The sequence below is a fragment of the Petromyzon marinus genome, chromosome 3 (genome assembly GCF_048934315.1).
Source record: "Petromyzon marinus isolate PM22_M1 ecotype Great Lakes invasive population chromosome 3, UKy_Petmar_22M1.pri1.0, whole genome shotgun sequence".
Lineage (NCBI taxonomy): Eukaryota > Metazoa > Chordata > Hyperoartia > Petromyzontiformes > Petromyzontidae > Petromyzon > Petromyzon marinus.
Genome location: NC_133669.1, coordinates 17,096,352 through 17,123,233, shown reverse-complemented (window position 1 = coordinate 17,123,233; position 26,882 = coordinate 17,096,352). Strand labels below are relative to the sequence as shown.

Below are 26,882 nucleotides of genomic sequence, written 5' to 3'. Positions count from 1 at the left end.
CCATTTGGGGTGGGGTGGGTAGGGTAGAGGTGGGGGGGGGGGTGTAAGAGAACCCAACACGGGTAACTGTCATTGAACATCCTCCTATGCCAAAGTTGTAATAACTTCTTAACCCCGCGTACCAGAAGTGCCCGTTTGTGATGAGGTATATGGTGATGTCAACCCACGACAGCATTTGCTTCCCCGCATTAGGGTGAAGCAGTGCTCGTGTGTGGTTCACACACACGCACTGCGCCTTTCTCCCAGCGTCCCAGCTTCAACTCTAGATCGGCTTTGTTGTCCATTTGGCCGAATGGTTATTTGAACGTGTCTTGAGCCTCCCCCCTGGGTCAATCTGGCATAAAATTAACTGTTGCGGTGGTTGAGCTTCTTCACTGGGGAGACAAAGGTGGCCGTGCATGTACGAGTGGTACTGCTCTTACTGGCTCCTCAGCCGTGTTGCCATGGCAGCCTTAATAGCTAACAGCACGTGCCAACAAAGGCAGGGTGGAGGTGGGCTCCTTGTTTTACCCTTAAGCCGTGTACATCCCCCATATGGGCATCGTCGCGTGTACGGTGCGCTCGCCAACGATGCACGTGGTATTGAGATACAGTAGTCATTGAAGCGAGAAGTCGTACAAAGTGAAGGTGACAGGCAACGTGTAGGCGAGACTGCCGGGTGATTTTGTGGAGGTGGCGGGGGGAGGGGGTTGTCAATCTCTCCCCCGCTGTGTAAAATATAACGAACAAAAAAAAATCAAAAATCGGTGGAAAAAAAAATTAACGTCAAACTTTCAACAAATTAAGTATATAGTTGTGACTGCTTGCTAATGTTAATTGCAATATATTACCAAATAGTGTGCCTGATTGCATGGTGGATTTTTTAAAATGTTTTTTATTTTTACTGTTATCGGTTTTTTTCAAGACAAGTTCATTTTATCGGAACCAGTGGCGTTCGTTCTTAGTACAGAAGGCAGGGGTCGGTTGGCGCGCGGTATTTCATTATTTTCTTTTGTGCCTGAAATAATGCGACTAATTTAGCCATTAACGGTGTAAATCGACCGAGAGGTGTGCGTTTAGGTTCAGATTCAAATGACAACGCAAAAAAAGTTCAAGCATAATTCTGTTGCCAATGGTTTTATTTCATTTTCTTAACACTGTTTTAAGTCCAGCAGCTACTGTAATGTCTTTCTGTTTTTAGAGTGTTGCCCGATTTTTACATTACCCTATAAATCTGTCCACCTGCTTCTGCTGTGCTTCCTTAATGTTGGTCATCATTGCCTGTTGTTATTTTAAGGTCTTCCACTGACCTGCCTTTTTAAAGCCGTTTAAAAAAAAATCTGAAGAAAAAATTTGTAATCCTATTCCTTATTTTCATATATAGCCAACAACTGGTATTTTTATATGTTTATAAGTCCAATGCTTTCACAAGTATACGTTTGTGTATATGTACATAAAGGACGAGTAGTGTGTGCCTGCCATGCGTCATTCAGTCTCGTGGGACGAGGACTGGGTGGATTCACCATTGGGAGTGAATGAACCCTTACCCTGCCATTTCACCGTAACTCGGTTGTCTGGTATCCCCCACCTCCCCACACTGTCCTGTTTGGGATAAGTCGCATTAGGCTACACATCCATGGTGTTCGGTTGATGTCATGTGTGGCATGAAATTCTTGGCAAGGGTGCAACGAATTTTTATTTGGCAAATTCTTTCGTTTGACTGGTGGCACGATTAACATCTTGCCGGACCGTGGATATCCTTGTCGCGGTCTGGGCCATGTGACTATGATGAGGCACGTGTGGTAAGCATCGTGACAGTAATGGCTAAGCTGCCAAACATTGAAATGTGCTCCGAAACTGAGAACTGACTCAGTAACTGATAACAATCCTTCAAATAACTTTGTAGTCACCACGAACCATAAACACACGCTTGGGCAAAAGTTAACAATATTTTAATGCACAATTGGGGCATAATAAATTCCAGGCAGGTGGGACTGGTTAGAGCTCACGTCATTAAAATATCCATTGGGGATGGAGTCTGTCAATGTGCCAGAGTTACACTGGGAGTTCAACAGTTGTCCTCTGGAGAAACTAACTCTTGCCATGGGACTATGGAATTTTCACCACTGGCTCAAGGCCCTCTGGAGATGAGCACCACCCCATGCTTGACCAGACACTTGACTGTGGGTATGGAATCGGTCTGCTCACTGCAACAGTGGAAGTGACTTAAAGCCCAGGTTGTCAAGGGGGGGTGGGGAGTGGTTTAGTCTGATGATTGAGGTGGTTGCTGTCAGCTAGTCCCATGAGGTCACAACATCGCTGATCCTCTGCTATTCCCCAATGCACCTCAGTTGCTGAATCCTGTTTTAATTTAATCCATAGCTTCAGGGGATTTTGCCTGCAAGTCTTGGTGCATTGTCCCAAGTTATCCATAAGTACACTTGTTAAATACTAATAATAGTTAATGGGAAGATGGAGTTCGTTATATGAACCTTCCAAATAAACAAAGTATTACTGAAATGCATTGGCGGTGGTTTGCGATCGGAAACAGCACCACATTTGTCATCAACAGCCATAAGAACAAAGATGTATAATAGGCCAACGTTTTAGACAATGGCCCTTACAACAGAGCCCCCCATTTTAGGCAGTGGCCCTTGCTTAACACCAGTGTAAGTTAATGACAAATGCACAATGATATTTGAAAGCCTTCCATTGTTAATCTTGAATTACTCTCAACAAACCCACTTTATACGAATGAAATAAAATGGCTTCGAATTAAATTTAGCAAAATGTAAAAAAAACCGTGCAACAGATGTGGATCATTATTTGAGAATTCGATGAATGATAGTTTTAATGCACAAATTATTTTTTCCCGTTTATAAAGGGCTGTTATAACATTGCCGATTTACCAACAAAACCACAAGAAACAAAATCGTTCAACAGATAAGTGTATTTCATAAAGTTACTCAAAGGATCGTTTGCCCTAATAATGCAAACCTGGAAAACAGTCACTTGTACAAATTCAAAAGCCACCATCTATGGTCAGAACTTCCGAAACGGCGTTTAACATGTCTACACCGCATTGGGCCAAGAGCCACGGTAATCCCGTTTTTAGAAACAGCAGCCAACTCACGTGGTGCTAAGTACTCTATTGGTGGTGGTGTCAGCAGTGATGGGGCAACTCCAGCAGATCAGTGCCATCCACTCCCTTTCTTAGTGCCCGTGCCAACTCTCACACAGCAGCTTTCTTCTGGGACAGGTTAATCTTGTCTCCCAGGCTGAGTGCCATGCCCTGCGAGGTGGAGGGGAGGTGGGAGGAGACAGATCTGCAAATTAACAAATATCGGCAGTGTTCCTTCAGAAACACCCAGGGAAGACTTCGCTGGTAAGGATTATCCACAGCTGGATGGCCACCGACAGAATAAAAAAAGCAAAGCCCAGCAAAGTGAAGACAAAGATTGTTGTGTCGCGGACCGATTGTACATTAAAGCGTTAACAGCATGTGCATACGGGAGGCTGTGTTTGTGTTCGCGTTGAGTGGACCAATGTGAAACCCTGGCAGGCATGCATGCATGCGAAGAAATTCTTGCGTGACCTAATATAATTATATATATAGAGCACCTTCATTTGCGGTGCTTGACAGTTTAAAAAACAGAATAGAATGAATTACATGTCAGCGGAGTGTACGGATTGCAGAATGATTGACTACGAGAGAGTACGGATGGAATGTCAGCGGAGTGTACGGATTGCAGAATGATTGACTACGAGAGAGATTCCGGATGGATCATAAGGATAGGGGAGGGGCAAGAAAGTGGAGGGGTGAGAGAAGAGGAAGAGAATGAGCAATGGAGAATAGGTAAGCTTTAAGAGAGGAACGGAAGGAGGTTCATCATCGTATCCCAAGAGTAACAAATCGTTCCGTGACTATTCTATAAATTATTCTAAACCCAACACAAAGTACACACAATTTGTTAATCAATTATTTACTAAAATGCATGACTGTTGTGACAATTCATCGAGCACGCTCTTTTCTGATCGTCACCTCTACAAGGCTTCATCAGCTTTTACCACTCAGAGTGCCGAGAGAAAATATGAATTGTAAATATTAATACTCAATACATGCGACCATTTTACCGTGCCTCTATTATAGCAATTATTTATCCACAAGCCTTCCCGAGTCCGAATATTTTTTCAGGAGGATCTTGCGCATTAGGTAGGGTTCATGGCCATGGACATTCATAAGTGTTTGTGATGCAAGAGGAAACTATAAAATCTGGAGAAAACCCACCCACACTGCCATCTCCTGGCCACACGCCTGCAATACTTGCCAAGACCCGGTGGTCAGCCATCCAAGCACAAACCAGGCTCAACCTCGCATATCTTCTGACAAAAGGTTCTGAGTTTAAGCTGCAATTGTGGTAGAAAGACACTGCGGTGGCCACATGTTAACCACCTCGCATGGTATACAGGAGGTCGTGGGTTCGATCCCAACCATGATGCCTGTATATTGAGTTTGCATGTTCTCCCTGTGGTTGTGGATTTTCCTCCTGGTCCTCCGTTTTTCCTTCCACATTTATAAACATGTGTTTTAGAGTATCTGGCTGCAACAAATTTCCATGTGATAAGCCACTTCGTTGAGGTATCAACTGTGGCAAAGTTGCTTCTGAAAAAGCGCTATATAGCTGAGTGGGCCTTACCTGGTAAAATAAAAGGTTTAGTTTAGTGTGCACATATACAAGTGCGTGTTCTCACAGTGGGGAGTGGTAGTGTCATGGTTAATGCAATTAGCCTAGCGATGGGCCTTGCATAGGAAAATACAAATAGTTTAGTTTTAAATAGTTCAGTGGTCTTGTGGTTGTTGGGACGCCGTACCTGGCTTTTAGCACGGATGCGGATGTGTCCGGTGACGGAGGCGTCAGGGCCCAGGTGCGTGGGCTTCTCAATGCTCACGTTGGCAAGCGCGTCCTCCCCGAAGATGGAGCGTGCGTACAGGTTCGCCGCCATGAAGCCACAGTTCCCAAGCAGTGCCTGCGGCGAAAACTGCTCACTGTAAACACGGCTTTACCACCACCTTAAACTGCACGAACACCATCCCCAAACGCCACTCGGGTACGACAAGATCCGACTACGTTTGTAGCGGTGCTCGTCAAACTGCATTGGCTTCCACTTGCCGAACGAATACATTATAAGGTCACGCTCATTACACACAGAGTGCTTTGCCACAAATGAACCGCAATACCTTGCCGATCTCGCAAAGGAGCATAAACCATCACGCGAACTTTGGTCATCCTCGCAGCGGCTTTTGGTTAACCATCGAACAAAGACGGTCACCGCATGGCACGCTTTAAATTGTGCTTCTTGCATGCTGTTTGCAACGCTCTTCCGATATTAGGAAGCCACTGGAGCTATGGACTTTGCAATCTAAATTGAAAAGGAATTTCTTTAGAAATGCTTTTTTACGTTTAGTTGTCCTTCCTCCGCACCTCAAATTAGCACGTTTGGCTACATACGGTGCGAAAGAAGTTCAACATACATAATACTCAAGCCCTGATTAGAATTAGCTTAAACCCCGCTTTAATACCCACCTCATTCGGCAATGAAGCCCTGCACACAAGCCCAGTATCGGAAGGAAAAGCAGCACTGGGGAGACAGATGATTTGAGTGGGGGTACGGACCACACTGCCTCTCGTGTACGCGACACCGGTCTCAACCAATGCTCGTCAACAGCACTTGCACCTTTCGTCGGGCTACAAAGGGAATGTGTGTGTGTATACCTCAATGCACGCATGTGCATGTACACAGCGGTTACCATTGATGAACACACGGTGCAGATGAGCATCTCTAATCATGACCGTGACCTATCGTTGGCAATATCCAAAGTTTTACAAGGGCATTGCTTTCACACCAGGGACATCTGTTCTCAGCTTCTCTAAAAAGTCAAGAAGCATAATGGAGGCTCAGCAGAGCACCAAATATTCATGGAAGGCAACAATCTGCTGCCCCTCGATTTAACTCCATCTGTGGTTCAGGAAAATTCTCCCACAAGTTACGACTGTGGTCAGGGGGTTTTTGTTTGTTCCTCGTCCAAATTAAACTTAAATACTCCCAGTGGCAACACACAAGGTCACAGCGGGCACCTTTGTTTCTAAATATGATGGGTGCGACTTGCAAATTATTTATTTACTTTATCCAAATCTTAATCCAATTGCGTTTTGGACAACTTATCACAAGACTATGAAATTCATGCTGGAATTCTCAGAGAGCAGTGTGCCACCGTGTGCCAGAAAGTGCCCCAGAAAATGATGTCACAGAACGACTTCACTACCCTCAATTCGGGTGCCACACCTTTTATGTCAATCAAACCAAAATGTTTAACCATCATCAGGGGTGTAACAAATAGCTACGCAAAAAAACGAAATGTCATGGTTTTTTGTCTTACTGATACTTCCTGCCCCAGCCCCCCAGCTACGACCAAGGCCTACCCCAACCCGTTACAACCTACCTAAAACCCCTCCCACCTGTCCTCCTTACTGTCTGCATAATTACACCGCAATTTTGAATAACCCCGCTCTTCATGTTAACCACCATCATCTAATGTACAATTGTATGATTATTATAAAGTGCCTTGGACAAAGGTACGATATAAATATATATAAGATAAGAGATAGTTTTGGTGGCAACAGCCCACAGCCACAAATAACAGAGTTAATGTTGAGCTGCAGTGGAGCCTAGCCAGTAGCCAGTCAGGAATCTAAAGGCAAATATTATTTTAAATAGTATTATTTAGCAGTACAACAAAGATTCCAGCTTGTGATAATTGGTCAATGGCTGAATGGGTACAGATATAATGACAGAGTGCCATCTGTTGACCAGGGGCGTCATCACGTAATAACCAACTTTAACCAACTGGGTTAAAGGTAAAAGGTGGGGTCAGTCGGGAAGCTCCGGGAACCTGCTTGAAGGTTCTAGAAGGGGGCGTGGCCGGAGGCGGGGCCTTGCCATGCCGGGAAGTATATAAGGGGGCACGTGACCGAAGGTTCGGGGCTGTCGTGGGGTCCCGGATCTTGGCTGCCGTCGCTGTCTTCGCCGTCATCTCTCTTCAACCTCAGGCCGCATGGCCGATCCTCTGCACGGCTCCCATCGTCGTCATCACTATATTAGTCAGCCAACTATATAGTTTAGACGACGACAATGGGGCTGTGTGAATGGGTCAGCCATGCGTAGCCGTGTATGTATATGTCGCCCAGCGATTGTGCCAGAAGTGTGAGAATAAATAAGAAGCCCTCTACACGTCGTGTCTCCCAAGTCGCTCACTGCACATGTACACAACTTCAAGTCAACCCACTGCTGAATGAGGGACCTTTACCATGCCGTGAGAGTTATCAGACGATAATTTACCACACTTGTCGAAAGCCAGGAGTACAGACGTCAGGTCATAGAAACACATACTAACACAATGGATACTGCTGCACTGCTCTCTATTATCAACCTTAGCCACAGAGACCTTAGAAAAGCATGCTTTATGGGTGGCCACCCAACCAAGCACTATCCAGGCTCAAACCTACTTAGTGTCTAGGATCTGACAAGATCAGGCACATTGCCAATGATTGGGTCATGGATGAAACTGGAGTGCCCTGAGAAACCTCACACATGAGAGATGTAGAATCCAGCATGGTAAAGCAGCACGCACTGCCCCATGGCTACAGCATGGGCAGCAGAGCAGTGCAACAATAACTATTGTTGTAATCTACTTCTTTGCTCCCACATTTACGCTTCCCCCCTTCAGTAACCCACACAGACCGGTGTGGTGTAGCATGGTCAAATAACCTCGACCAAATGCATGGTGTGGGGAGGCCCCTCATGCAGCAGTGGATAGACAAAGGTGAGCAAGTGTAATAATAGGGTTTTTCCCCTTTTTTCTGGCAACAAAACTGAAACCTTTTTACAAGGATTCATGTCTGCATTAACCACAATACCTGCAGTCAAAATGCAAAAAAAACCATACTATGATAATATATGCATTGTCCTTGAAACTGATTGGTCCACACCAAGGGACGGCTTTCTTTTGAGCCTCGACCCAATTGGTGCTCGACCAGATGACGCCAAAAGGCGTACAGCTCAAAGACAATGCACTATCAAAGTAATGAGGGCTCGGGGTGAGCATCTACATCATTAGACCTCCTTTGCCAGTACCAAAATGTAATAATAGGGTTTTTCCCCTTTTTTCTGGCAACAAAACTGAAACCTTTGTACAAGGATTCATGTCTGCATTAACCACAATACCTGCAGTCAAAATGCAAACAAAAAACATACTATAATATATGCATTTGTCCTTGAAACTGATTGGTCCACACCAAGGGACGGCTTTCTTTTGAGCCTCGACCCAATTGGTGCTCGACCAGATGACGCCAAAAGGCGTACAGCTCAAAGCCATTATTACATTATTATTACATTTTGGTACTGGCAAAGGAGGTCTAATGATGAGAGCAAGTGTTTTAAGTTTAAGCTGTAGTAGCAGCTTTAGTAACAGGTGGTTGTTTCCGGTGTTGGACATTGCACCTAGCGTTTGGCGTGGCTTCAGCAGCGCATGTACCAAGACCTGTACCACCCGTTTCGCGTGTTACCCCTAAATTTGTGGACTGACCTTTTCTGGAGTGAGGCATTTCATGTTGGTGGACTTGAGGATGTGCTTCAGGTATTCCATGAGGTCGAGGATGTTGGTGCTCACGGTGACCTGCACGTTCGCAAAACGCGGGCGAAGACAAACGTGACCGAGTCGGCCCGAGACGCAGGCTCGTGATCCATCGCCGGTTACCAAATTTAGTGCTCGATCACTTTACTTGACCGTGTCCATTTCATATTCAGTCCCACTTTTAAAAAGGGAGACAGGAGTAACGGTAGTGAGGAATGCAACGATGCATGAATCCATCAATTAAAAATCTATTCTTAATGCTCACCATACGTGTGAAAATGTTAAAGTACAGTAAAACCTTGGATTGCGAGTAACTCGGTCTGCGAGTGTTTTGCAAGACGAGCAAATTTTTTTAATAAACATTTGATAAACGAGCGATGTCTTGCAATACGAGTAGTGCATGTGTACGCTTTGTCTGCCGAGCGTCACGTGATCACAACTGATATACGAGTGCTTTGATATACCAGTGCTTTGGATTACAAACACGTTTCCGGAACAAATTATGCTCGCAATCCAAGGTTTTACTGTATGTATTATTGTGGGTATAAAAATCTTTCAAAATCGATGAATGTATGACTTGCTCGATGCCTATTTATTGCCCGTATAATCAAGTATGGCCAGGATGCTTCGGGTAACCATCAAGCGAATTGCTCATTCACTGGCCGACACGAAGGTCAAAGATGCTCTGCGTTGCTCTGTAACAAAGCGCAGGTTGGGGCTCTATGTATTTTAAACTTCTTTCGCACCGTACACAGCCAACCATGCTAAATCGGAGGTGCGGCACGGTGAGGTTCCGGAGTGGCGGTGACTGTGGTACCTTATTCTCCCACTCGAACTCAGCCCACATCTGCCGGAACTCAGCATCAGAGCAAGTGGCGGGCTGGATGTAGTCCATGATGTCGATGTGAATGTCGTTGAGGACGACGCAGTTCCTGTCACTCGCCGCGCCCGTCACGTCGTACACTGGGCACGTTGTGTGGGGGTGGGGTAAAGAGGGGGTGGGGGGGGATTTGTTTAACCAATGACCCATCACTCATTAAATGCATCAACAAAGACACTTCCGGTCCATCATTATGTCAAGATGACATAACTAAATCACTTCTAAAGTCACTTCAACAGGCTCTAGGTCAGCAGTGGAAATTCCGTATTCCTTTGGCAGAAGCCAAAACCCCAAAAACGAGCAATGCCGACTTCTATAAAAGTGGTATTCATTTTACCAGCCTCTAAGGGGATGATGATGATGATGGGACGAATTGACTCCCGACTCGCATCCCTCGGGCACCGCGCCTTACCAATGTTGCCGAAGATGATGCCGTTCTCGGTGGAGGCCACCTTCACGTTGGCCTTAATGTTGGCAAAGTCGTAGGGAGCCAGCGTGAGTGGCGACGGCTTCTCCACCAGCTTCAGGTCCCCTGTGAGTGTTGCCAAACAACTATATTAACATAGAGGCAACAACAATGACCAGCGGACTGGGAACAGACCTGCTTACAAGTCAAGAGCAGTGGGTTGCATCACTGGACTATCATTCTTACTTAAGATGAGTGTGTACAGCCCTGGGCCAATCCACTGCTAGATAGTCACTCCTGGATGATTGGATGAGGGTCTCCCATGCCACAGTCCACCTTTTGGTAATGACCGATATACAAATGATAAGAATCAGAATCTTTATACTGGAGGAATCTAATGAGCTATGAAGCTCTTTTTCACAGATGTCCAGTAGGGGTGGGTCAGAAAGTTACAATAAGAACACACGATAGGAGTGCATAGTATAGGAAAGGTAAGTAAATAAATAAACAAATAAAACAACACTTTTTCTTTTACCAGGTAAAGCCTATAGAGCTATCAGCTTATTTTTAACAAGCGACCTGGCCATAAATGATAGCTGAACAAAGCGGCACACCGAGTGGAAATGTATGGCAGCCACGTTTCTAAATGTGGAGGGAAAACACAGAGAACCCAGATAAAAAATCCACACAACCACGGGGAGAACATGCAAACTCCAAATATATAGGCGTCAGGGTCAGAATCGAACCTCCGACCTCCTGCATACCAGGCGAACATGCAAGCTCCAAATTATGCCACTGCATACTGCAAGTGTACCTGATGGTTTGGTAATCGCAGAAAGCTGCACCGAATAGGGTCACAAGGACTGGAATTGAGAAACATTGCTGCAGGGCGTACATTATAAACAAGATGTGGGCACCTACATGATTTTAAAAATATTTTATTTTAAGTGAAAAATCTATCCGGCCACAGCAGTCTTCGCTGGCGGCGGGGACGCACCGAGGGTGGCGAGTTCCAGCGTGCAGTTCTGCAGCGTGTCGCTCGTCTGGTTCACCACCAGCACGTCCAGCACGATGTCGTACTGGTTGATGTGGATGTATGCCTCGGCATACACAGGATCCGAGAAGCCCGTCAGCTGCGTCACCTGGTACCGCCACCACCGCCGCAGCAGCAGCAGGCGTCATCGGACGGCGCGACGGGAGAACAGGGGTGAGGGAGGTGGTGCGGGGGGAAGAGGGGGAGAGGGGGGAGATGCACGAGAGCATGACGATGGGCACAGAGCAATGGGGAAAGCGATGCTGCCGCGGTGGTTCTCTCGGTCGTGCTGTGTAGCTCTGTTGGGTTGTGTCGCGCGTTGTTCAGGCTAGAGTCCGACGCTTCGAAGCTCCCGGAACGTGGAGAGAAACGTCGAACATCAAGCTGATCAACACAGTCGACAACCCCTGGAAACACGCCGGAGAGCTATCGAGGAGAGCAGTTTTGTGGGCGTGGTGCGTGACGCGCGAGTGAATTGGAACCGCGAGGTGACAATCAGGTGACGTCCTAATTGGGGCTGGAGTTTAAGTGGCATGAAATAAAAATGTGAACCAGGGAGGCGTTTGGTAAAAATAAAAGTCAAAAGTACATTCCTGCTCCAGTGAGCACGAGGCACTGCTCCACTCCCCTGGCCCCGAGTGGAAAGTCAATTTTATATGCTCGGCAAATAATCGCATGCTAAACAAGCCAAATGCTTCAATTTGGCTTTATTTGGAAAAGTATAAGAAGTTACAATAATCCATATTAATCCATATTAATTTTTGTGTGTGCATTCATTAGTGACTGGGCCAAGACCATCAAACTCGCTACACTTGAGAACCTAGTTTAATCACGAGCAGCCGAAATCCAGATGCATTTCCAGGACGTTAACAGTGTCCGTGTCTCCGCGTCTCTATGATAGCATGACCTCCCAGAGCGACTGGACCAACTCCCGCCACCTTCGATCCCCACCGGCACAACCACTTTCCTGCCTGAAGCAAACTTTACCTCTGCCCTCCATGTGTATGGTGCACCCCACCCCCACCCCCCCTACACCCAAGCCGCTGACCTTGCTGAGCTTGGAGGAGAGGGGGTCGGCGGCCTCCTTCTTCTGCGCGTGGCCCGTGGCGGCCAGCAGGCTCAGTTGGAACTGGTCTTCCTTAGAGGAGTTCTCGCTCTTGGCCATGAGCTGCATGAATGTGATAGGGTCGTCGGCCTGCACGCTCACCGTGCGCTTCTCACTCTCCTTCTGTATGAACGAAGGCACAGGGGAAACGCACGCGTGTGCGCACACGCAATCGGGAGGGAGAGACACACGCACACAGCGTGAGATACGTGTGCACTCATACCAACAGACAAACCCACAGAGATGTGAATGCACATAGAAACAGACACGCACAGGAAAGAAAAGATGCACATACAGTGTGTAAGACATGTACACTCACACAAGCAGACAAAATAACACAGATATAAGTACATACACAGGGCGAGACATTCACAAAGGGAGAGACCCACACAGAGCAAAGCATACACACAAGGAAAGACATACGTAAAAGCAGAGGCAAATACATCGACAAAGACACATAAGGAGATACATAGACACACCTGCAGAATATGCACCTAGTGTGCAAACAACACTGACACACAGCGGCGTTTGGCTAACCAACGCAAAAAGATGGTCACTGCATCCTGTGCTTTCAAATGAACTTCTATGGCCATCTGGAACACTCTTCCTTCTGATATTAGGAAGCCAGTGGAGGTATAAACTTTGAACTCTAAATTGAAAAACGCAATTTATTTAGAACTGCTTTTGTATTTAGTTTTTTGTCCTTCCCCGCACCTCTAATGAGCAGTGTGGCGACAAACGGTGCGAAAGAAGTTCAACTTACCTACGTACACAGGCGCACTCACAAACATCACATGCGACATATACCGCGCGTTCGAGCAGGAAACTGCCACTGCCTGGCTTGGCACCTTGAGCGATCGCTTCTCCTCCTCCAGCTTGGCAGACAGCATGTTGGAGAGCGAGCGACGGCACTCCTTGTTGAAGATGTCGGAGAGCAGCGGCGAGAGCTCGGACAGCACACGCAGGCACAGTGCAATGCGGTCCACGTCGTCCTCGGTGATCGGCTTCTTCGGCAGCGCCGAGCGGCCCAGGTGCAGCACGCTTGACATGAGCAGCATCGCCTCTGCCACAAATGACTGAGGAGCAGCAACAAAAACACAACACACACGCAGCACAGGGTGAGACGTACGCAAAGGACGAGACGCACGCACACTCACACACATCCAGACACACACACAGGGTGAGACACATATGCACACACACACACAGGGGCAAGACACCTGCACAGGGTGAGACACACACAGAGCGAGACGTGAGACACACACACTCACCCTTCCAGACACACAGTGCGGCATGCACACACAAACAGCGTGAGACACGCTCGCACAAGGAAAAACATAATTACGTATAAATGTGTAGACACACGTAGAAAAACTAGCACACATGCACACAAGGAGTACACGCGTGCAGGTTGGCACTGCACACTTGGGAACCCAGATAGGGGTGCAGTGCCAGCTCGGTGCTCGAATAAAGCAACAGACCCTTGATCCAACCCTCTGCAGCAATGAGCAGTGCACCACCCCGTGTCAGGTACAGAATCAGCCCCCTGAACCACCCGGTCACCCTCTGCTGTGTGCCACTTTGAGCCACCACCCCATGTCAGGTACAGAATCAGCCCCCTGAACCACCCTCTGCTGTGTGCCACTTTGAACAACACAAGAACGCGCAAGTTTGTGGCTTGGAGCACACACGGGAAACGTGACAAAGGACAGGGAGTGGTGTATTCAGGCAAGGGGGGGGGTGTGGAGGTGGAGGCTCTCACATTCTGCCTGCGCTTGTCGTCCACCAGCGCAATGTAGCGCAGGGCCAGCTTGGTGAGGGTGGTGGCCATGGCTGCGCCCACGTAGAAATCTCCTTCCAAGAGGAACCCGCGCAGGGGTGGCCTGAGGCATGGCATAGCAGAACCACGGGGGAAAAATATACAGGCATAAATGTCGAAGATACACAGACACGTGCACACTGCATATACAATTAAATAAGTGCACACAAGAACACATGCAAAATTATGCAGCAGCTCGCACAAATACACATACTATATACATCACTGAGCACAACACGTGGAATAGTTCATATACACATGCACACTCGTGGCACAGAATATACCACACGGGATGTGTGACAGCACAACACGCCACACGTACAAAAAAACACGCAAAATCTATCACGCTCACCACAGTGCAACACACAACAGACTGCCCTACACCACAACACGTACAACACATTACACAACACAGCAGACACAAGAGATAGCAGCATGCGCAGATCATAACAGCGATAAGGTCTGTGGTTTCAGCCCTCATGAGGTGTCAGGTTTCTATCCTGCATGATTTGTCTCAGCAGTCACCTCTGCTGACCTTTTCTTTCCTCTGTGTTTATCCTCAAAAGGCAAAAATGGTTTCCATTTCTACTCTGGCCTCCACTTCCAAGCCACGGCTCAAATTAACAGCTTCCATTACTCATGGAATTAAAGGAATGCAGCCGTGCTTGGCAACAACCCATTGCAGCAGAGCACCACTCATTCTGCGAGCATGCTCAGTTAAACCCAAATTTAGTCAAGGCCCATTTAATGGGAGCGCCGATTTGGCAGTGGGTCGCCTGGCCCTGGCAAGCATTGCGCTACATTTTTGCAGAGGCGCCGGCTAGCCGGCCCGGTTCATTTGACAAAGAGCTCAGTGACGTACCGAACGATTACGTGGTGAAACACAAGAAACATAAAGCAGCCAGCAAATTCAAAGGCTGCTTCTGCAACAGGGAAGATGGGCAAGCAATTTAGGGTGGAGTACACTACCCTACAAAACAAACTATCCCTAATCCCAGGCCTAACCAACTAGCCACCCAGTCACTAGTTGTAGCACTTTCACTGACCTTGACCAATTAGCGACCTAAACGTTAGTACAACCGCTCCCACTGATCCTAGCACTACCACTAACCAACCAGCCAACAAGTACTGTTGCTATGCCTAACTGTAACTATCACCTCGCTGCATGGGTGGCGAAAACCCGAATTCAAACCCAGGGTCACGGCAGTGTCGGCTCAGTGCTCTGACCACTGAGCCACCCGTGAGTTCTCCTGCACTACGAGCTAACAGCAGAGCGTCGCTAGCGACAGCCTCCATAACCCGAGAGAGCAGTGAAGTTAACGCCACCTCTCCTCCTCCTTCTTGGAAGGACGAGCCGTGCTGAGAGCGCTCTGCGTGGCATAGGTGCCCATCTCGGTGACGAGCTTCTGCGCGGGCACCGTCGACACCTCTTCGTCAATCTTGTTTTCACCCGCGGCCTTCTTGATCTCCGTCTCCACGATGGGGATCTGCCACGAGTAAGAGATGGGGGGGGGGGGCGACACCGAGATGAACGTTGAAGCAGGGAGGAACTGGAGGGTGCCATTCTACGCTGCGTGAATGTCTCACGGTCAGTGCCGCCGCAAACCCTGGTCCTCTCCACTGTCGCTCTGCCGGTAGTGGGTTTTGGAGAAGGGAGGTTTTAAACGAGAGCTTTAGCCGTCGTCCTAGAGGCATTGTGGGGAAAAAATTAAAGAGTAAGATGGTAATGCACCAGTATCTTCTCTGGATCCTCCATCTCCTCATCGTCCGGTGGGTGACAGGGCATGCATGCGAGTCGATAGAGGTAGGGTTCGGGGTGGAGCTGTGTTCGGGTTGCATTAGATCATGGGCGTGTGCCACCACGCCCTGCGATTGCAAGTGTCACGTGCCAAGGCCTTCTTAGGGTTGCCAGTGGGGCGACTCACCTCTCCGATGGAGCGGCGCACCTCCGTCATGACACTCTGGATGTCTTCCTTGGAGCTGCAGTACTCGCCTAGGATCCACAGCGCCCCGCGCTGGATCCTGCACACAACAGCACCCCACACACAACAATTGACCTTCTCAGCCCTACCATTCATTCACAAAGTCTCATGACCGTGGTCACAATTTGATTCAAGAGTTGCGTTGCGTTTGGTCTCATTTGTATCATCCGTCTCATTCTCAGTATTGTTTGTTTAATTACCCCATAGTTTACAATTGCATATAATTTGCACAAGTACGTGTAGATTAATATTTTAACACATGTAGATTAATAAGCATATGTCCACTTGTTATTACTAGGTTTCCAATTCACTTTCTTAAGTCCTTGATATTTTTGTTGAATAATGGTTTCAGAAAGTGAATAAGCTAAGCTAAATTTATCTCTAAGTAATGGATCCATCTAGGTTTAGTTATGAGGAAGCTACTGGAAAAATGAAGTAATAATAAAAGTACAGAATGTCAGTATTTGCTGTTAAAAACACAATTTCATTTTGGAAAATGAGAAGTTACTCAACTCACTCGACCCAGCACACGTGTGTGCACGGAATTACACGGATATGTGCGGAGTACAAATCTGTCCACACGGGAGTGCGGTGCCTCTCCTGCCGTTCTTCCTGCCCTCGTCCCAGCCACTCACTTGACAGCCTTGATGGAGTGGAAGACCTCGAGCATCTTTTCGATGATGAGCGGCCGCAGGCCCTCGAAGAGCTGCACGGCCTCCCGCACGAACACCAGCACGTCGCCCGCCGCCAGCTCGTTAGTGTCGCTCAGGAACTCCATCAGCTGCCACGGGGAAGGTGGAGACGGGTCGCCATGGGGAAAAAATAAAGTGGAAAGACATTTGAATGAAAACTATCAATTTCTATCTTTAAACAATTGCATTCTCCGAAAACTCGATTTATACAAAAACTTAAAAAACAAATTGAACTCAAATGAACAATTACTACTGATCTTAACCGATAAGGCTCGCCCAACACCTGTGTTAGCCGAGTGACTCGAAGGCAAGCGCGGTCAAACGAGAGGTCATAGGAGCTACAGCAGAATGGGGTCACAAGAAAGGCAGCCGCACCACGGGGATAATGCTGGCGGCCACGTCCGGGAAGCGCACGCTGCACGAGTGTAGTGTCCGCACGAGGAGCTGGCGGAACTTGTCCGTGTCCTCGTGCTCCGTCACGTTGTTGGTCTTGATCACCTCCTTCTTCAGCACGATCACCAGCTGCGTCGGCATGTGTCCCGGGTGGTGGCAGTGGGGGGGAGGGCAAGGAGGACACGAGAGGATCAAACATGGTGGCTGTGAGCAGTGGCTTTGTTTCCATTTCGGTGTCCACACCAATGCCTGTCCATGTTCCCAAAGTTGGGATGCCCTATGCTGCAAAGGATATGCAGCGTGTTCTTGAATCCAGGGAGATACCCCTCAAAAACAATGTTTGAACACTGGCTTGGGGCTTACAGCTGCAATTAATATCCCAGGACCTCCATAGCAGTTTAAATGCCCATTTGACTTCCCAAATCCCGGCTCCCAGATACAGGACTGAGTGTATGCAATTTAATTTCCCCTCCATGTGCCAGTCTTCCTAGGTTAACATGGAAAGGTTCTCAGCATGCACCACGTGCATCGTGATGGAGCTATTCATGGGCCTCCAGCGTGGCTGACTTCACTGGTGGACGCTACTGCGGCACCGCTACCAAGGGAGCGCTCACCTCCTCGACATTGCGTGAGGACACCAAGTCCAGCGCGAGCTGCAGAGTCTTCCTGCGCACCTCCAGGTCGGGAGTTCCCAGCACACGCAGGATGTCCATCACGAGGTCCTGCGTCGGGTCAAAGGGCACCCACCGATTAACCTTTACCTAGTCAATTAATACGTTTTTTTTCTGTTCACAGTTTTTCCTCAAATGATATGCCAATCGTGTTGCTAATAGCAGCAGATTGTCATGCGCTGAATAAATGTACACGTGGAGCTTCCTGCAGCGAGTAGTGCAATATCACATCGTGTTAGAGAACGGCCCGGGAAGGGGACTTCAAAAGTCACTTCAATGTCCCCTGTTTATCCAAGAGTACAGCTTGTGCATGGTCCACAATAAGTATTCTGAGCATGTCACTAAGTTTTTAATTCACAGAACTTTTAATTAAATGCAATGAGCAGAGAACTAAATTAATTATATTGGTTACCGGGCCAAGACCATCAAATCGATTCACTTCAGCACTCTGTTTAATCACAGGTGGCTGAAACAAGCACGGTCAGCCACCTTCCAAGATAATTAAAGACAATTCTACTAACACTGTTTGAGACGAGGCTCAAAAGAAAGGTGTCTCTGATGTGGACCAAACAGTTTCAAAGCCAATGCATATATTATCAGAGTACTTTTTTTTCATTTTTACCACAAGTATAGTGGTTAATGCAGACAAGATTCCTTGTAAAAGGTTTCAGATTGGTGTTTTAACAACTTAACACCTGTTTTGTTGCCAGATAAAAGGAGAAAAACCTATTCCCACTCCCAAACTCTTATATAAACTATTGATTCTCACAGAAAGTATCGAAAGTTTTACTGCCAAGTGACATACAATAGGCTTCAAACCCACTCGCGTTCTGCAAAGCGTATACTAGATGTTGGCTATACAGAGTGCCCTACAATGCATCTCGCTCCCCTACCCTCTACTGCCCTTCCCTCTCCTGCCCTTTCCAGCTGTGCACCTGAAGCACTCGCTCGTGGCTCGGGTGGTCCTTCAGCTCGATGAGGCGATCGAGCACAATGAGCTTCACGTTGTTGTCACTCTCCTTGATAATGAGGTCAATGTAGCACTGGGCCGCCGCCTGCACACACGCACACAAAGACAAAGACCATCCCTCATAGCATTAACAGATTGTTTGGGCAAATTCCATTAGCGAGCACCTATGAAGGCCGGCATGGCAGACAAGAGGGTGGGTGGCCAACACCATGCCCGCCCACCTTTGTCTCCCTAGTGGCAATGTTAAGCACCACACCAGGTGCTGAGTCGACCTAGGTGAGGCCCAAGGCAGCTTCAAATAATCATCGCCGGTGGTGGCTGTGAGCGGGAATCGAACCCGGGTCGCCGGGTTGGTAGTGCAGCGTGCTAACCACTACAGTAGGACAAACGTATAGGCACGGATGCGAGAACTTTGTTTGTGGTCAATTACTCTGAGCCCTTTAAAAAAGGTGGTCTTCTCCCCCCACACGCTCTAAACTATGTTCGTTATCCGGTTAATAAAGTAACTGAAGCCAACACTTTGTAGTGTAATCGATTAGCTAATCGGATAGCTGAGCTCTACAAAGACAATTATTACCGAAAATTTTTAAGAAGGATATTTGGATAATTACATTTTTCTCAATCTATTACACAGACTTTTCTATCATTCATATCTGGAACGATATGGATAACATTCCCCTCTATGGATAACATTCCCCTCTAGCCGCGTTCCCGGCTAGAGGGGCCCGGCCCCGTATGTACCTTGACGGCGGTGGGGGCGCTGGAGAGCGTGACGAGCGTCCCCGCCGCCTCGTACCGCACCGCGGGGCTCGACGACTGCAGCAGGTTGTAGATGCAGCGGATGAAGCGGGCGCGCTCTGTGGGGTTGGCGTGGCACACCTACGATGGGCAGCGGGGTGGCGGCCGTCCGGGGGGAAAGGCGAGCAAGGTGAGCGAGCATCATCAAGCAGCCAGAGTGCAAACAAGATTGAGGTTTTTCTGCGGCACTTGTTCCTCAAGGCCATGATGCACAAGGACAATTGTTGCCGAAAATTGTCACAAGCAACACATTTACTTACTATGAACAATGGCATAATGTGGCAGAATTATATATGGCCAGTGAAAACACATTGTTGAAAAGTGGCTTTGATAATTTAATCAATGATTGGTCTTTGGAATGTACAGTTGAGATTACAATCGAAGTGAACAGATGTCTATTTTGGGAAAAAAATGATTTCAATAGAACATGGTATCACCACCACTGCTGGTGACAATTGCATGCCACAATAGCCCTAAAAATGCCTGAATGCATCACAGCCTTAAGCAGCTCGGCATGGCAGAAACTTACCTTGTAGATGAGCTCAACAATGACGAGTTGCAGGATGTCGCCAAACGTCTGCACTTGGTCGATGCACGTGCTGAGATAGTCCAGGGCACGATCCTATAGTGGTGCAATAAACAGTCCCCGGTTAACGTGAAGAAATTTTACGTAAAATTTAAAGACACACGGTGAGTGCGAGATATGCACTGCAGTACTTTATACAGCTGCTTTGAAAAATAGCGCTGCAGACAATCAGAAGCCATTAATTATCCCTCCCGCCCAGCTCTACCCGTCCCCCTCTTCCCCCATACGTGGGGTTATGCCATACGCAACCCCTCTGGGCTCCAAAACCAACAGCGATCGACGGCAGCGTTTATTTTAGAGCAGTGCTTTGTTTATCTCCGTGGTGCCATGCCTGGTCAGCGTGGATGAGCATCATGAAGGCGTTGCGCTTGCAGCTCGCATCCTTCTCGTTCACCAGGAAGTCATGTATCAGCTCCGGGGCGTCCGGGATCAGGTGCTCGAAGTTTCTGATTTTGCAAAATGCATGAAAATATTTGACGCGTAATTACAATGACCGTTTTTGTTGGTGTTTGTACTCGGAAAAGAGCGACAATTTAAATAAATCCACCCCACCCTCCATCTCCTATGAAAAGGTAAAATCCCACAAAATAAGGTCACCTGCTCAAATGACCTTGATGCACATAGCCCTTGTTAAGAGAGTCCTGAGATGCAGTCGCATTAGACACTGTAAAGACCAAAACTGTAATGTACTACATCGTAAACAGAGCATCAGGTCATCACTGAACTAAGGGTATAATATAACATCACAATGCCTCTCATCAAGACAAAAAAATGGGGGTGGCCAAAGTATGTGCAGTGGGGCTTTGATTAGAGAATAGTGGTGGAGTTAGCATCAGGGGCAGCGTGGCTATTGTGTTTTATTTTGGGTTAGTGTACGGAATGGCTAGTATGGTTAGGCTTTGGGGTACGAACACATCTAGAGCATATTGGCAGGAGTTAAAGCTTGTGTCTAGTTGGGTCGTGTATCAGAATTAAGGGCGCAACTGGTTGAATAATGTGGATAGGGGTATGGGTAGGATAAGGGCCTGGTTGGCCAGTGCGAGTAATACTAGCGTTAGGGTCTGGTTAGCAAGTGTAACTAAGGACAAGTCTTGGATTCTGGTTTGATGGTGTGCTCCACCTCGAAGGTTTTGCCCCGCACCTTGAACACCAACAAAATCTCTTATTCTGTTGTTTGGCTGTTGTTGCACTCGTGCTGCAGAGGGTGCTGCCTCACCGGTAAATGGTGTAGATGGCGAGCACGGCGTTGCGCCGCACGTAGTTGTGCCGGTGCTCCAGGCATGTGCGGATCGCTGGCATGAGCGGCTCCAGCAGCTCCGCCTCCTTCAGCTTGCACAGGAAACGCAGAGTGGAGCCACGGATGAACTCGTTGGGATGCTGCAGGTCCTGAGGGTGCAGGGAGCGAGGAGGGCGCAGCAGACGTCAGCACGATTTGATTCGACACAGCGTGGCAATTTGTGGATGGGATTCGATCAAAAATGTATTTGTTTCGTGTTGTTTGCAGTCTTATTTGTATTGTTTCTCATTTTATTCTGTCTTGCTTTAACAGTTGTGTTAATTATATCTGCCTCAATAACATGAAAATATGAATACATCGGAAAAAATGCATTCTTACATGTTGGATTCAATGGATGTAATATCAGTGTTGAAAACTATGTTAATAAATGCATCAATACAACCATGCATGTCGAGTCAGCACCTACACATCTGTCTCTTGCCTCAATGGACAGCAAACAGCTCACCACTGTCAATATTAACAACACTGCTTTAGAAAATAAAGAGAAAGGTAAGAATTCAAGCAATGGCCACGATTCCTTCCCAGAGGTCCAAATATAAAGAGATCTCACCCATGTCTACATCCAAAAGTCAAGATAAGCAGATGAGTATGTGGGTGGGTGTGTAATAGACCATGCGCAGAACTGGATAGCAGAATCCAAGGGGTGAACAGATGGCTAAACAGGCGAGTTGATGGACGAACTAGCAGGTGAGTGTGCAAACAAGTGCTTGGTCAAGCAAGACAGTGAATTGGCAGGCATGAAATTCAGTGATCTAGTGAATAGGTGATTAAGCAGTTAAGTACCTTCCTGTAGGCATCACACACAAGGATCATCTCTTGCAGCAGCTTGCCATCGGGCGTCGTCTTGGGCACAATCTCCCAGAAGACAAGCAGCAGCTTCTTCAGTGTGTGGTCTTGCAGAGGCAGCACGAAGCGGATGATTGTCATGAGTAGCCCCGGCAACTTATCGCCGCTCAGGATCATCACAATCACCTTCTTCAGCGCCTCTGTCTTGGCACGGATATCACCCTTCTCTGTAAGTCAAAGCAGTAACAAGACAAGGAAGGAAAAAATGATTCCCTTTCAAACAAGAAAACTGCATCTTATTACAAACCATTCACAATTTATAGATATTACATTGATTTCTAATAACATTTTTACTTTCTTGCCAACAGGTGATTGAATAATATGAAAGAGATGGCTCAAGACAGTAAAGACCATTTAAAGTTAATACGCATATTGAGGCTTATGGGAGACATGCCTAGGCTTTAAAATATAATTTAGTTTCCGCTATAATTTCTGCATTATTTTAGAGGGTTATCGATAAATTGATTCCCCTGTATATTAAGTATATTTAAAATATATATGATAAACCATAAAGTAATGTGTCCCTTTGTATTTTAAAATCACAAGTTAAGCAAATTAAATATTGGCTTTTTTGTGCAGTCATTAGTGACTGCTCAGACTATCAACTCACAACATTTGAGAACCTGGTTTTAACAACGGGGCGGCCGATACCTGGATTTGAACCCAGTACATCAGCCGATGCAAGCTCGGTTGTCTGACACGGCCATTATAAACCCTGCCCTCCTTTCTCCCCCGCCACCTCACCCAAGTCATTCTTGAGGCTGATCTCAGTGGGAGGCTCCGAGTCGCTGGGGATGTTGATGAGCGTGTAGCACACATTCTCGGCGGCCGTCATGTCTCGTGACGAGCCGGCAGCGCACGTCTGCGTGCCACACACAACCTGAAATTGGATGGGACACAAAATTCCGTATTACTGTGACAAAAAACCCATTCACTTGATACACACTGTATAACTTCAATTGCAATTCGATAGATGGGTGGGAATTACAAATACAGTTTAGATTAATAAAGTGTGCAAATGTGACCTCATGTCTCAAGATTCTGTATAAACAGGCCACACATGCCAAAATAGGACATGGTTATTTACTGCGTATTGTTATCATTTATACAGAAAAAGTATTTATGGGTAGAATTCTACATGTCAGAAGGAAATTAGAGATAAGTGCATATGAAAAGATTTCATAGACAGATATTCATCGGTAAAAGTACAAAGTCTTGATCCTAAAATTTAAAAGTGGGAGTCTCAGGTTGTACAGTTAACAATGGGAAAGGAATTCTAGATTTGAAGCTTTCGTGACTGCAAGGATTCATACTCTTTGTTTTTTTCGGTAAAGTCACGTAGGTAAAATAAAATGTAAAAGAAAAGTAAACTCAATTAAATCACGTTTTGGAGGCAACACAAGCTTCCGTCTTCAGGTGGAACAGTCACAGCAAGATAGCTGCATCAAGTGGGGAGCTCTGAGACCCTCCAGCTTATATACAGGTTAAGGGAGGGGGAGGAGCCAAGCAGCGGGCGATGGACGACGAGGGCCTGCGGGGCCTGTGGGGCCATCGTCGCAGGCGCCGCAGGCCATCGTCGTCCATCGCCCCCTGCTTGGCTCCTCCCCCCCTTAACCTGTATATAAGCTCTAGGGTCTCAGAGCTCACCACTTGATGCAGCTATCTTGCTGTGACTGTTCCACCTGAAGACGGAAGCTTGTGTTGCCTCCGAAACGTCGTAATGTAATTTAGTTGTTTTATTTTATTTAAAATTGTATTTTACCTACGTGACTTTACCGAAAAAACCAAAGAGTATGAATGGGAAAGGAATTCAAAACAGTGGTCGCAGCAACAAAGTATGAGCAACTCCTCATGAAGTAAAGATTGACAGTGCAAATTAAAGTTAGTGAGCTTCTTTGCTGGAGTAAAACAGCCCTTCAGAAGCCTAAGTCTCAGTGCACCTCCTCGTTCAAACATGCATGTGGTGGCGCACATCTCTGGCTGATGGCTGCGAGTCAGTGGTGGAAATTCCATACTCCTCTGGCAAGATCCGTCTGTCCACATTCCTACAACTGTGTTGATGTTCCTCGAAGTGGTACTCATATTATCGACGTGAAAAGTCAGCCCCACACTGAATTATCAGCCCATTACATGGACTCTGGGTAGTGGGTAGCAGGGCATGGCTCATTCATTAAACCTATTTATGAAGACCAACCTATCACTCTGGGATATTCTGGACAGTTCTGTAAATGGGCATTGCGAGAACTGATGTAATAATGAGCTTTTACTGGAAGTCTTTAGCAGGGAATTGAATTGTTGACGAGACCTTTGGAAGGCGACATTTGCTTATTCTGGACTGTATATGCCAAAGTGTAGTATGGCCCTCAGCGGCTAGTCATAGCGATGTTCCTGGTTAATAATCGTTCAACGAAGAACGAGTTCAATAAGTGCAACACAGCAAGCTACGACTTATAGAAATATGGCCACTGCAAAAAAGACAACCAAACAGAATAAAGGAGTGCATAGAAACAATAAGAGACGCATTATATAAGCTTTAATTTGGAGAAAAAGGGGGAGCAGTTGCAAAATGAGCGCAAGAAAACAATAAATGTTAAACTCTTTCCGATGCTGTGGCATTTTAGCGAGCAATGGACCCGGCACGTCGTCGCCACGAGAACGAAAATGAGCGAGACAGGTGGTGGAATTGAAGCTCAAGGAGGAGAAACGAGTCCGACAATACCAGCCCACACGGCGAAGGGTATCCACGGATTGAGGATTGTGGCATCGCAAGACTCCGAAAGATGGTGAAAAGGCGTGAGAAGGGACGATACATCACGACGATGGTGATGTAAAAAGGTGGTGATGATGATGACGATGCGGACCGATGAAGACGATCACGAACGGCTGCTGACATAAAGGTGATTCAGAACGACGATGGCGATACAGCTGTGCGATGGAGGTAACGTCGTCCGTTGTTAAAAGATTGTATGAAGACGGTGAAGAAGATGACGATAATGGCTGTTTGAACTTCATTCGCAGCACCGTACGGAGCCAACAGTGCTAACCGGAGGTGCGGCGGGCGGCCGGGCGGGGGTAGGCCACAATTTAAAACACTAAAATAAATTTATATAATTGAGCTGGGACGACGTTTTAGTAGATGAAGACGACGACGACGAAGTGAAGGCACAGCGCCTCCGTGTGGAAATCTCGTGAAACCCACAACTCTGCGAAACCGCGTCTTCCACGTTACACGTATCCACCTCCATAGCGCCACACTCGCCACGAACACCACCGCCGTGACAACGCTGCACACGCAAGACTCGTCGGGTGCGTTCGCCGGGTGACAATTCCACCGCAGTGTGTGTGTGTGTGCCTGCTTTAAAGGCGACGACGTAGGCTCACGACGACGACGAAGAAGAAGATGAGAGTTGGGCAACGATGAGAAACCCCTCAAACGTCGCATCCGAGGGCCTAGCGCCGCCGCCGCCAGCTCAGCTAGCCGCCCCCTCCTCTCGCTCGCTCGCTCCCCGCCAACACGGAACGGACCCGCCTCCGATCGCACAAACGTCGGCGGCCACCGCGAAATGACGACGGCGCGGGCCGTCTCCCATGGGGAGAGACGCGCCACCCCCACCTGTTCGCGTCTCTGCGCTTCGTCCGCCCCGTCGAAATATGGTCCCCGCTTGCGCCGCTTTCACCCTCGCCCGTGTGGGATTTCGGTGGTGCCCGAGCGCCGCCAGCCGCCGCCTCCTCCTCCGCCGTCGCTTCCCGTGACGTGGAGGGTGCCCGACGGCTTCGATTAGATTCCGCACTGCGCTTAGGCGCGGCGCGCGCCCGGGGTGTACGTGGGTGGGGGGCGCGCGGAGACGGTGGTGGGGGATGGGGGCGTGGACGCGCCGCGCCTATCCGCGCTACGGAATTTGAAGGCGCGATCAGCTGACCTCCCCCCCCTCCGCTCTCCCACCCGATTGATTCAGCGGCCACGCCCCTCGCTTGTCTTTTGTCATTTACATAACCACGCCTTCAGGTATTAACCCCGCCCCTGGTGGTATTTCGTTAACCCCGCCCCTGGTATTTACATAACCCCGCCCCTGGTATTTACATAACCCCCGCCTCCTGTTATTTACCCCGCCTGTTATTTACATAACCCCGCCTCCTTACATGAAGCTGCTCGTTTATTTGCAAAGCCTCCGCGCCTCTTAAACTTCATCTTCCCCGTCGTTCATTTACAAACACAACCAATACCCGACATTCACCACGGCGCCTGTTGCCAGGGCAGGTGCACGTTGATGCCACGTGAAGTTGTTGGAAGGCTCGCTGGGAGGGGAGGTCACGGGACAAAACGCAGGTTGCCCCAAGGGTCGACTGACTTGAGATGACTGGCAGATGTGCAACCAGCCCCATCCCCCCCCAACTTACTCTGCCAACTTGCTGCGATTGAGCCGCCCGGCCCGGCGGGGCCTCCGCTCGTCGCTCCTCTACCCCTCTCCCCCACCGTTGTTGTCGGCTGCCTCCAAGCCTCCGACTTTCCACAGCAGTAGCAGCAGCGTCCTTCACGAGCCTCCGATTCATTGACATAGCCCCCGCCCCTAAACTTAATCTCCGCCTTCGCTTATATAATTTATATAACTCCGCCCTCTTATGTTAATCTACTCCCCCCCCCCCGCTTTAATTTACATAGTCACCGCCTTCTTTCTTCCATGGCTCCTCCCTCTCACCTCACTGCCCCCCCTCCTCCTCCCCCCCCCTATTTC

General features: G+C 47.9%; 1 protein-coding gene across 2 annotated transcripts; it reads right to left on the bottom strand.

Annotated features, from left to right (window-relative positions):
• Positions 1-2,914: 2,914 nt before the first annotated feature.
• On the bottom strand, positions 2,915-25,903 carry COPB1 (coat protein complex I subunit beta 1). 2 transcript variants are annotated; one of them, XM_032977049.2, is made up of 22 exons: positions 25,763-25,903; positions 22,894-23,029; positions 22,087-22,316; positions 21,223-21,392; positions 20,338-20,452; positions 19,950-20,042; positions 19,364-19,501; positions 18,588-18,707; positions 17,596-17,703; positions 16,964-17,110; positions 16,532-16,677; positions 15,840-15,936; positions 15,241-15,401; positions 13,858-13,978; positions 12,944-13,171; positions 12,039-12,218; positions 10,955-11,099; positions 9,964-10,083; positions 9,489-9,634; positions 8,624-8,713; positions 4,852-5,019; positions 2,915-3,271 (listed from the first exon to the last, which is right to left on the bottom strand). In XM_032977049.2, exons 2-22 carry the CDS (start codon positions 22,982-22,984, stop codon positions 3,212-3,214), a joined length of 2,874 nt encoding a protein of 957 aa, XP_032832940.1. In that variant the 5' UTR covers positions 22,985-23,029; positions 25,763-25,903; the 3' UTR covers positions 2,915-3,211. The 2 variants fall into 2 exon arrangements, with proteins under 2 accessions (XP_032832940.1, XP_032832943.1); XM_032977052.2 differs by having other exon boundaries at positions 4,852-5,007.
• Positions 25,904-26,882: the final 979 nt, after the last annotated feature.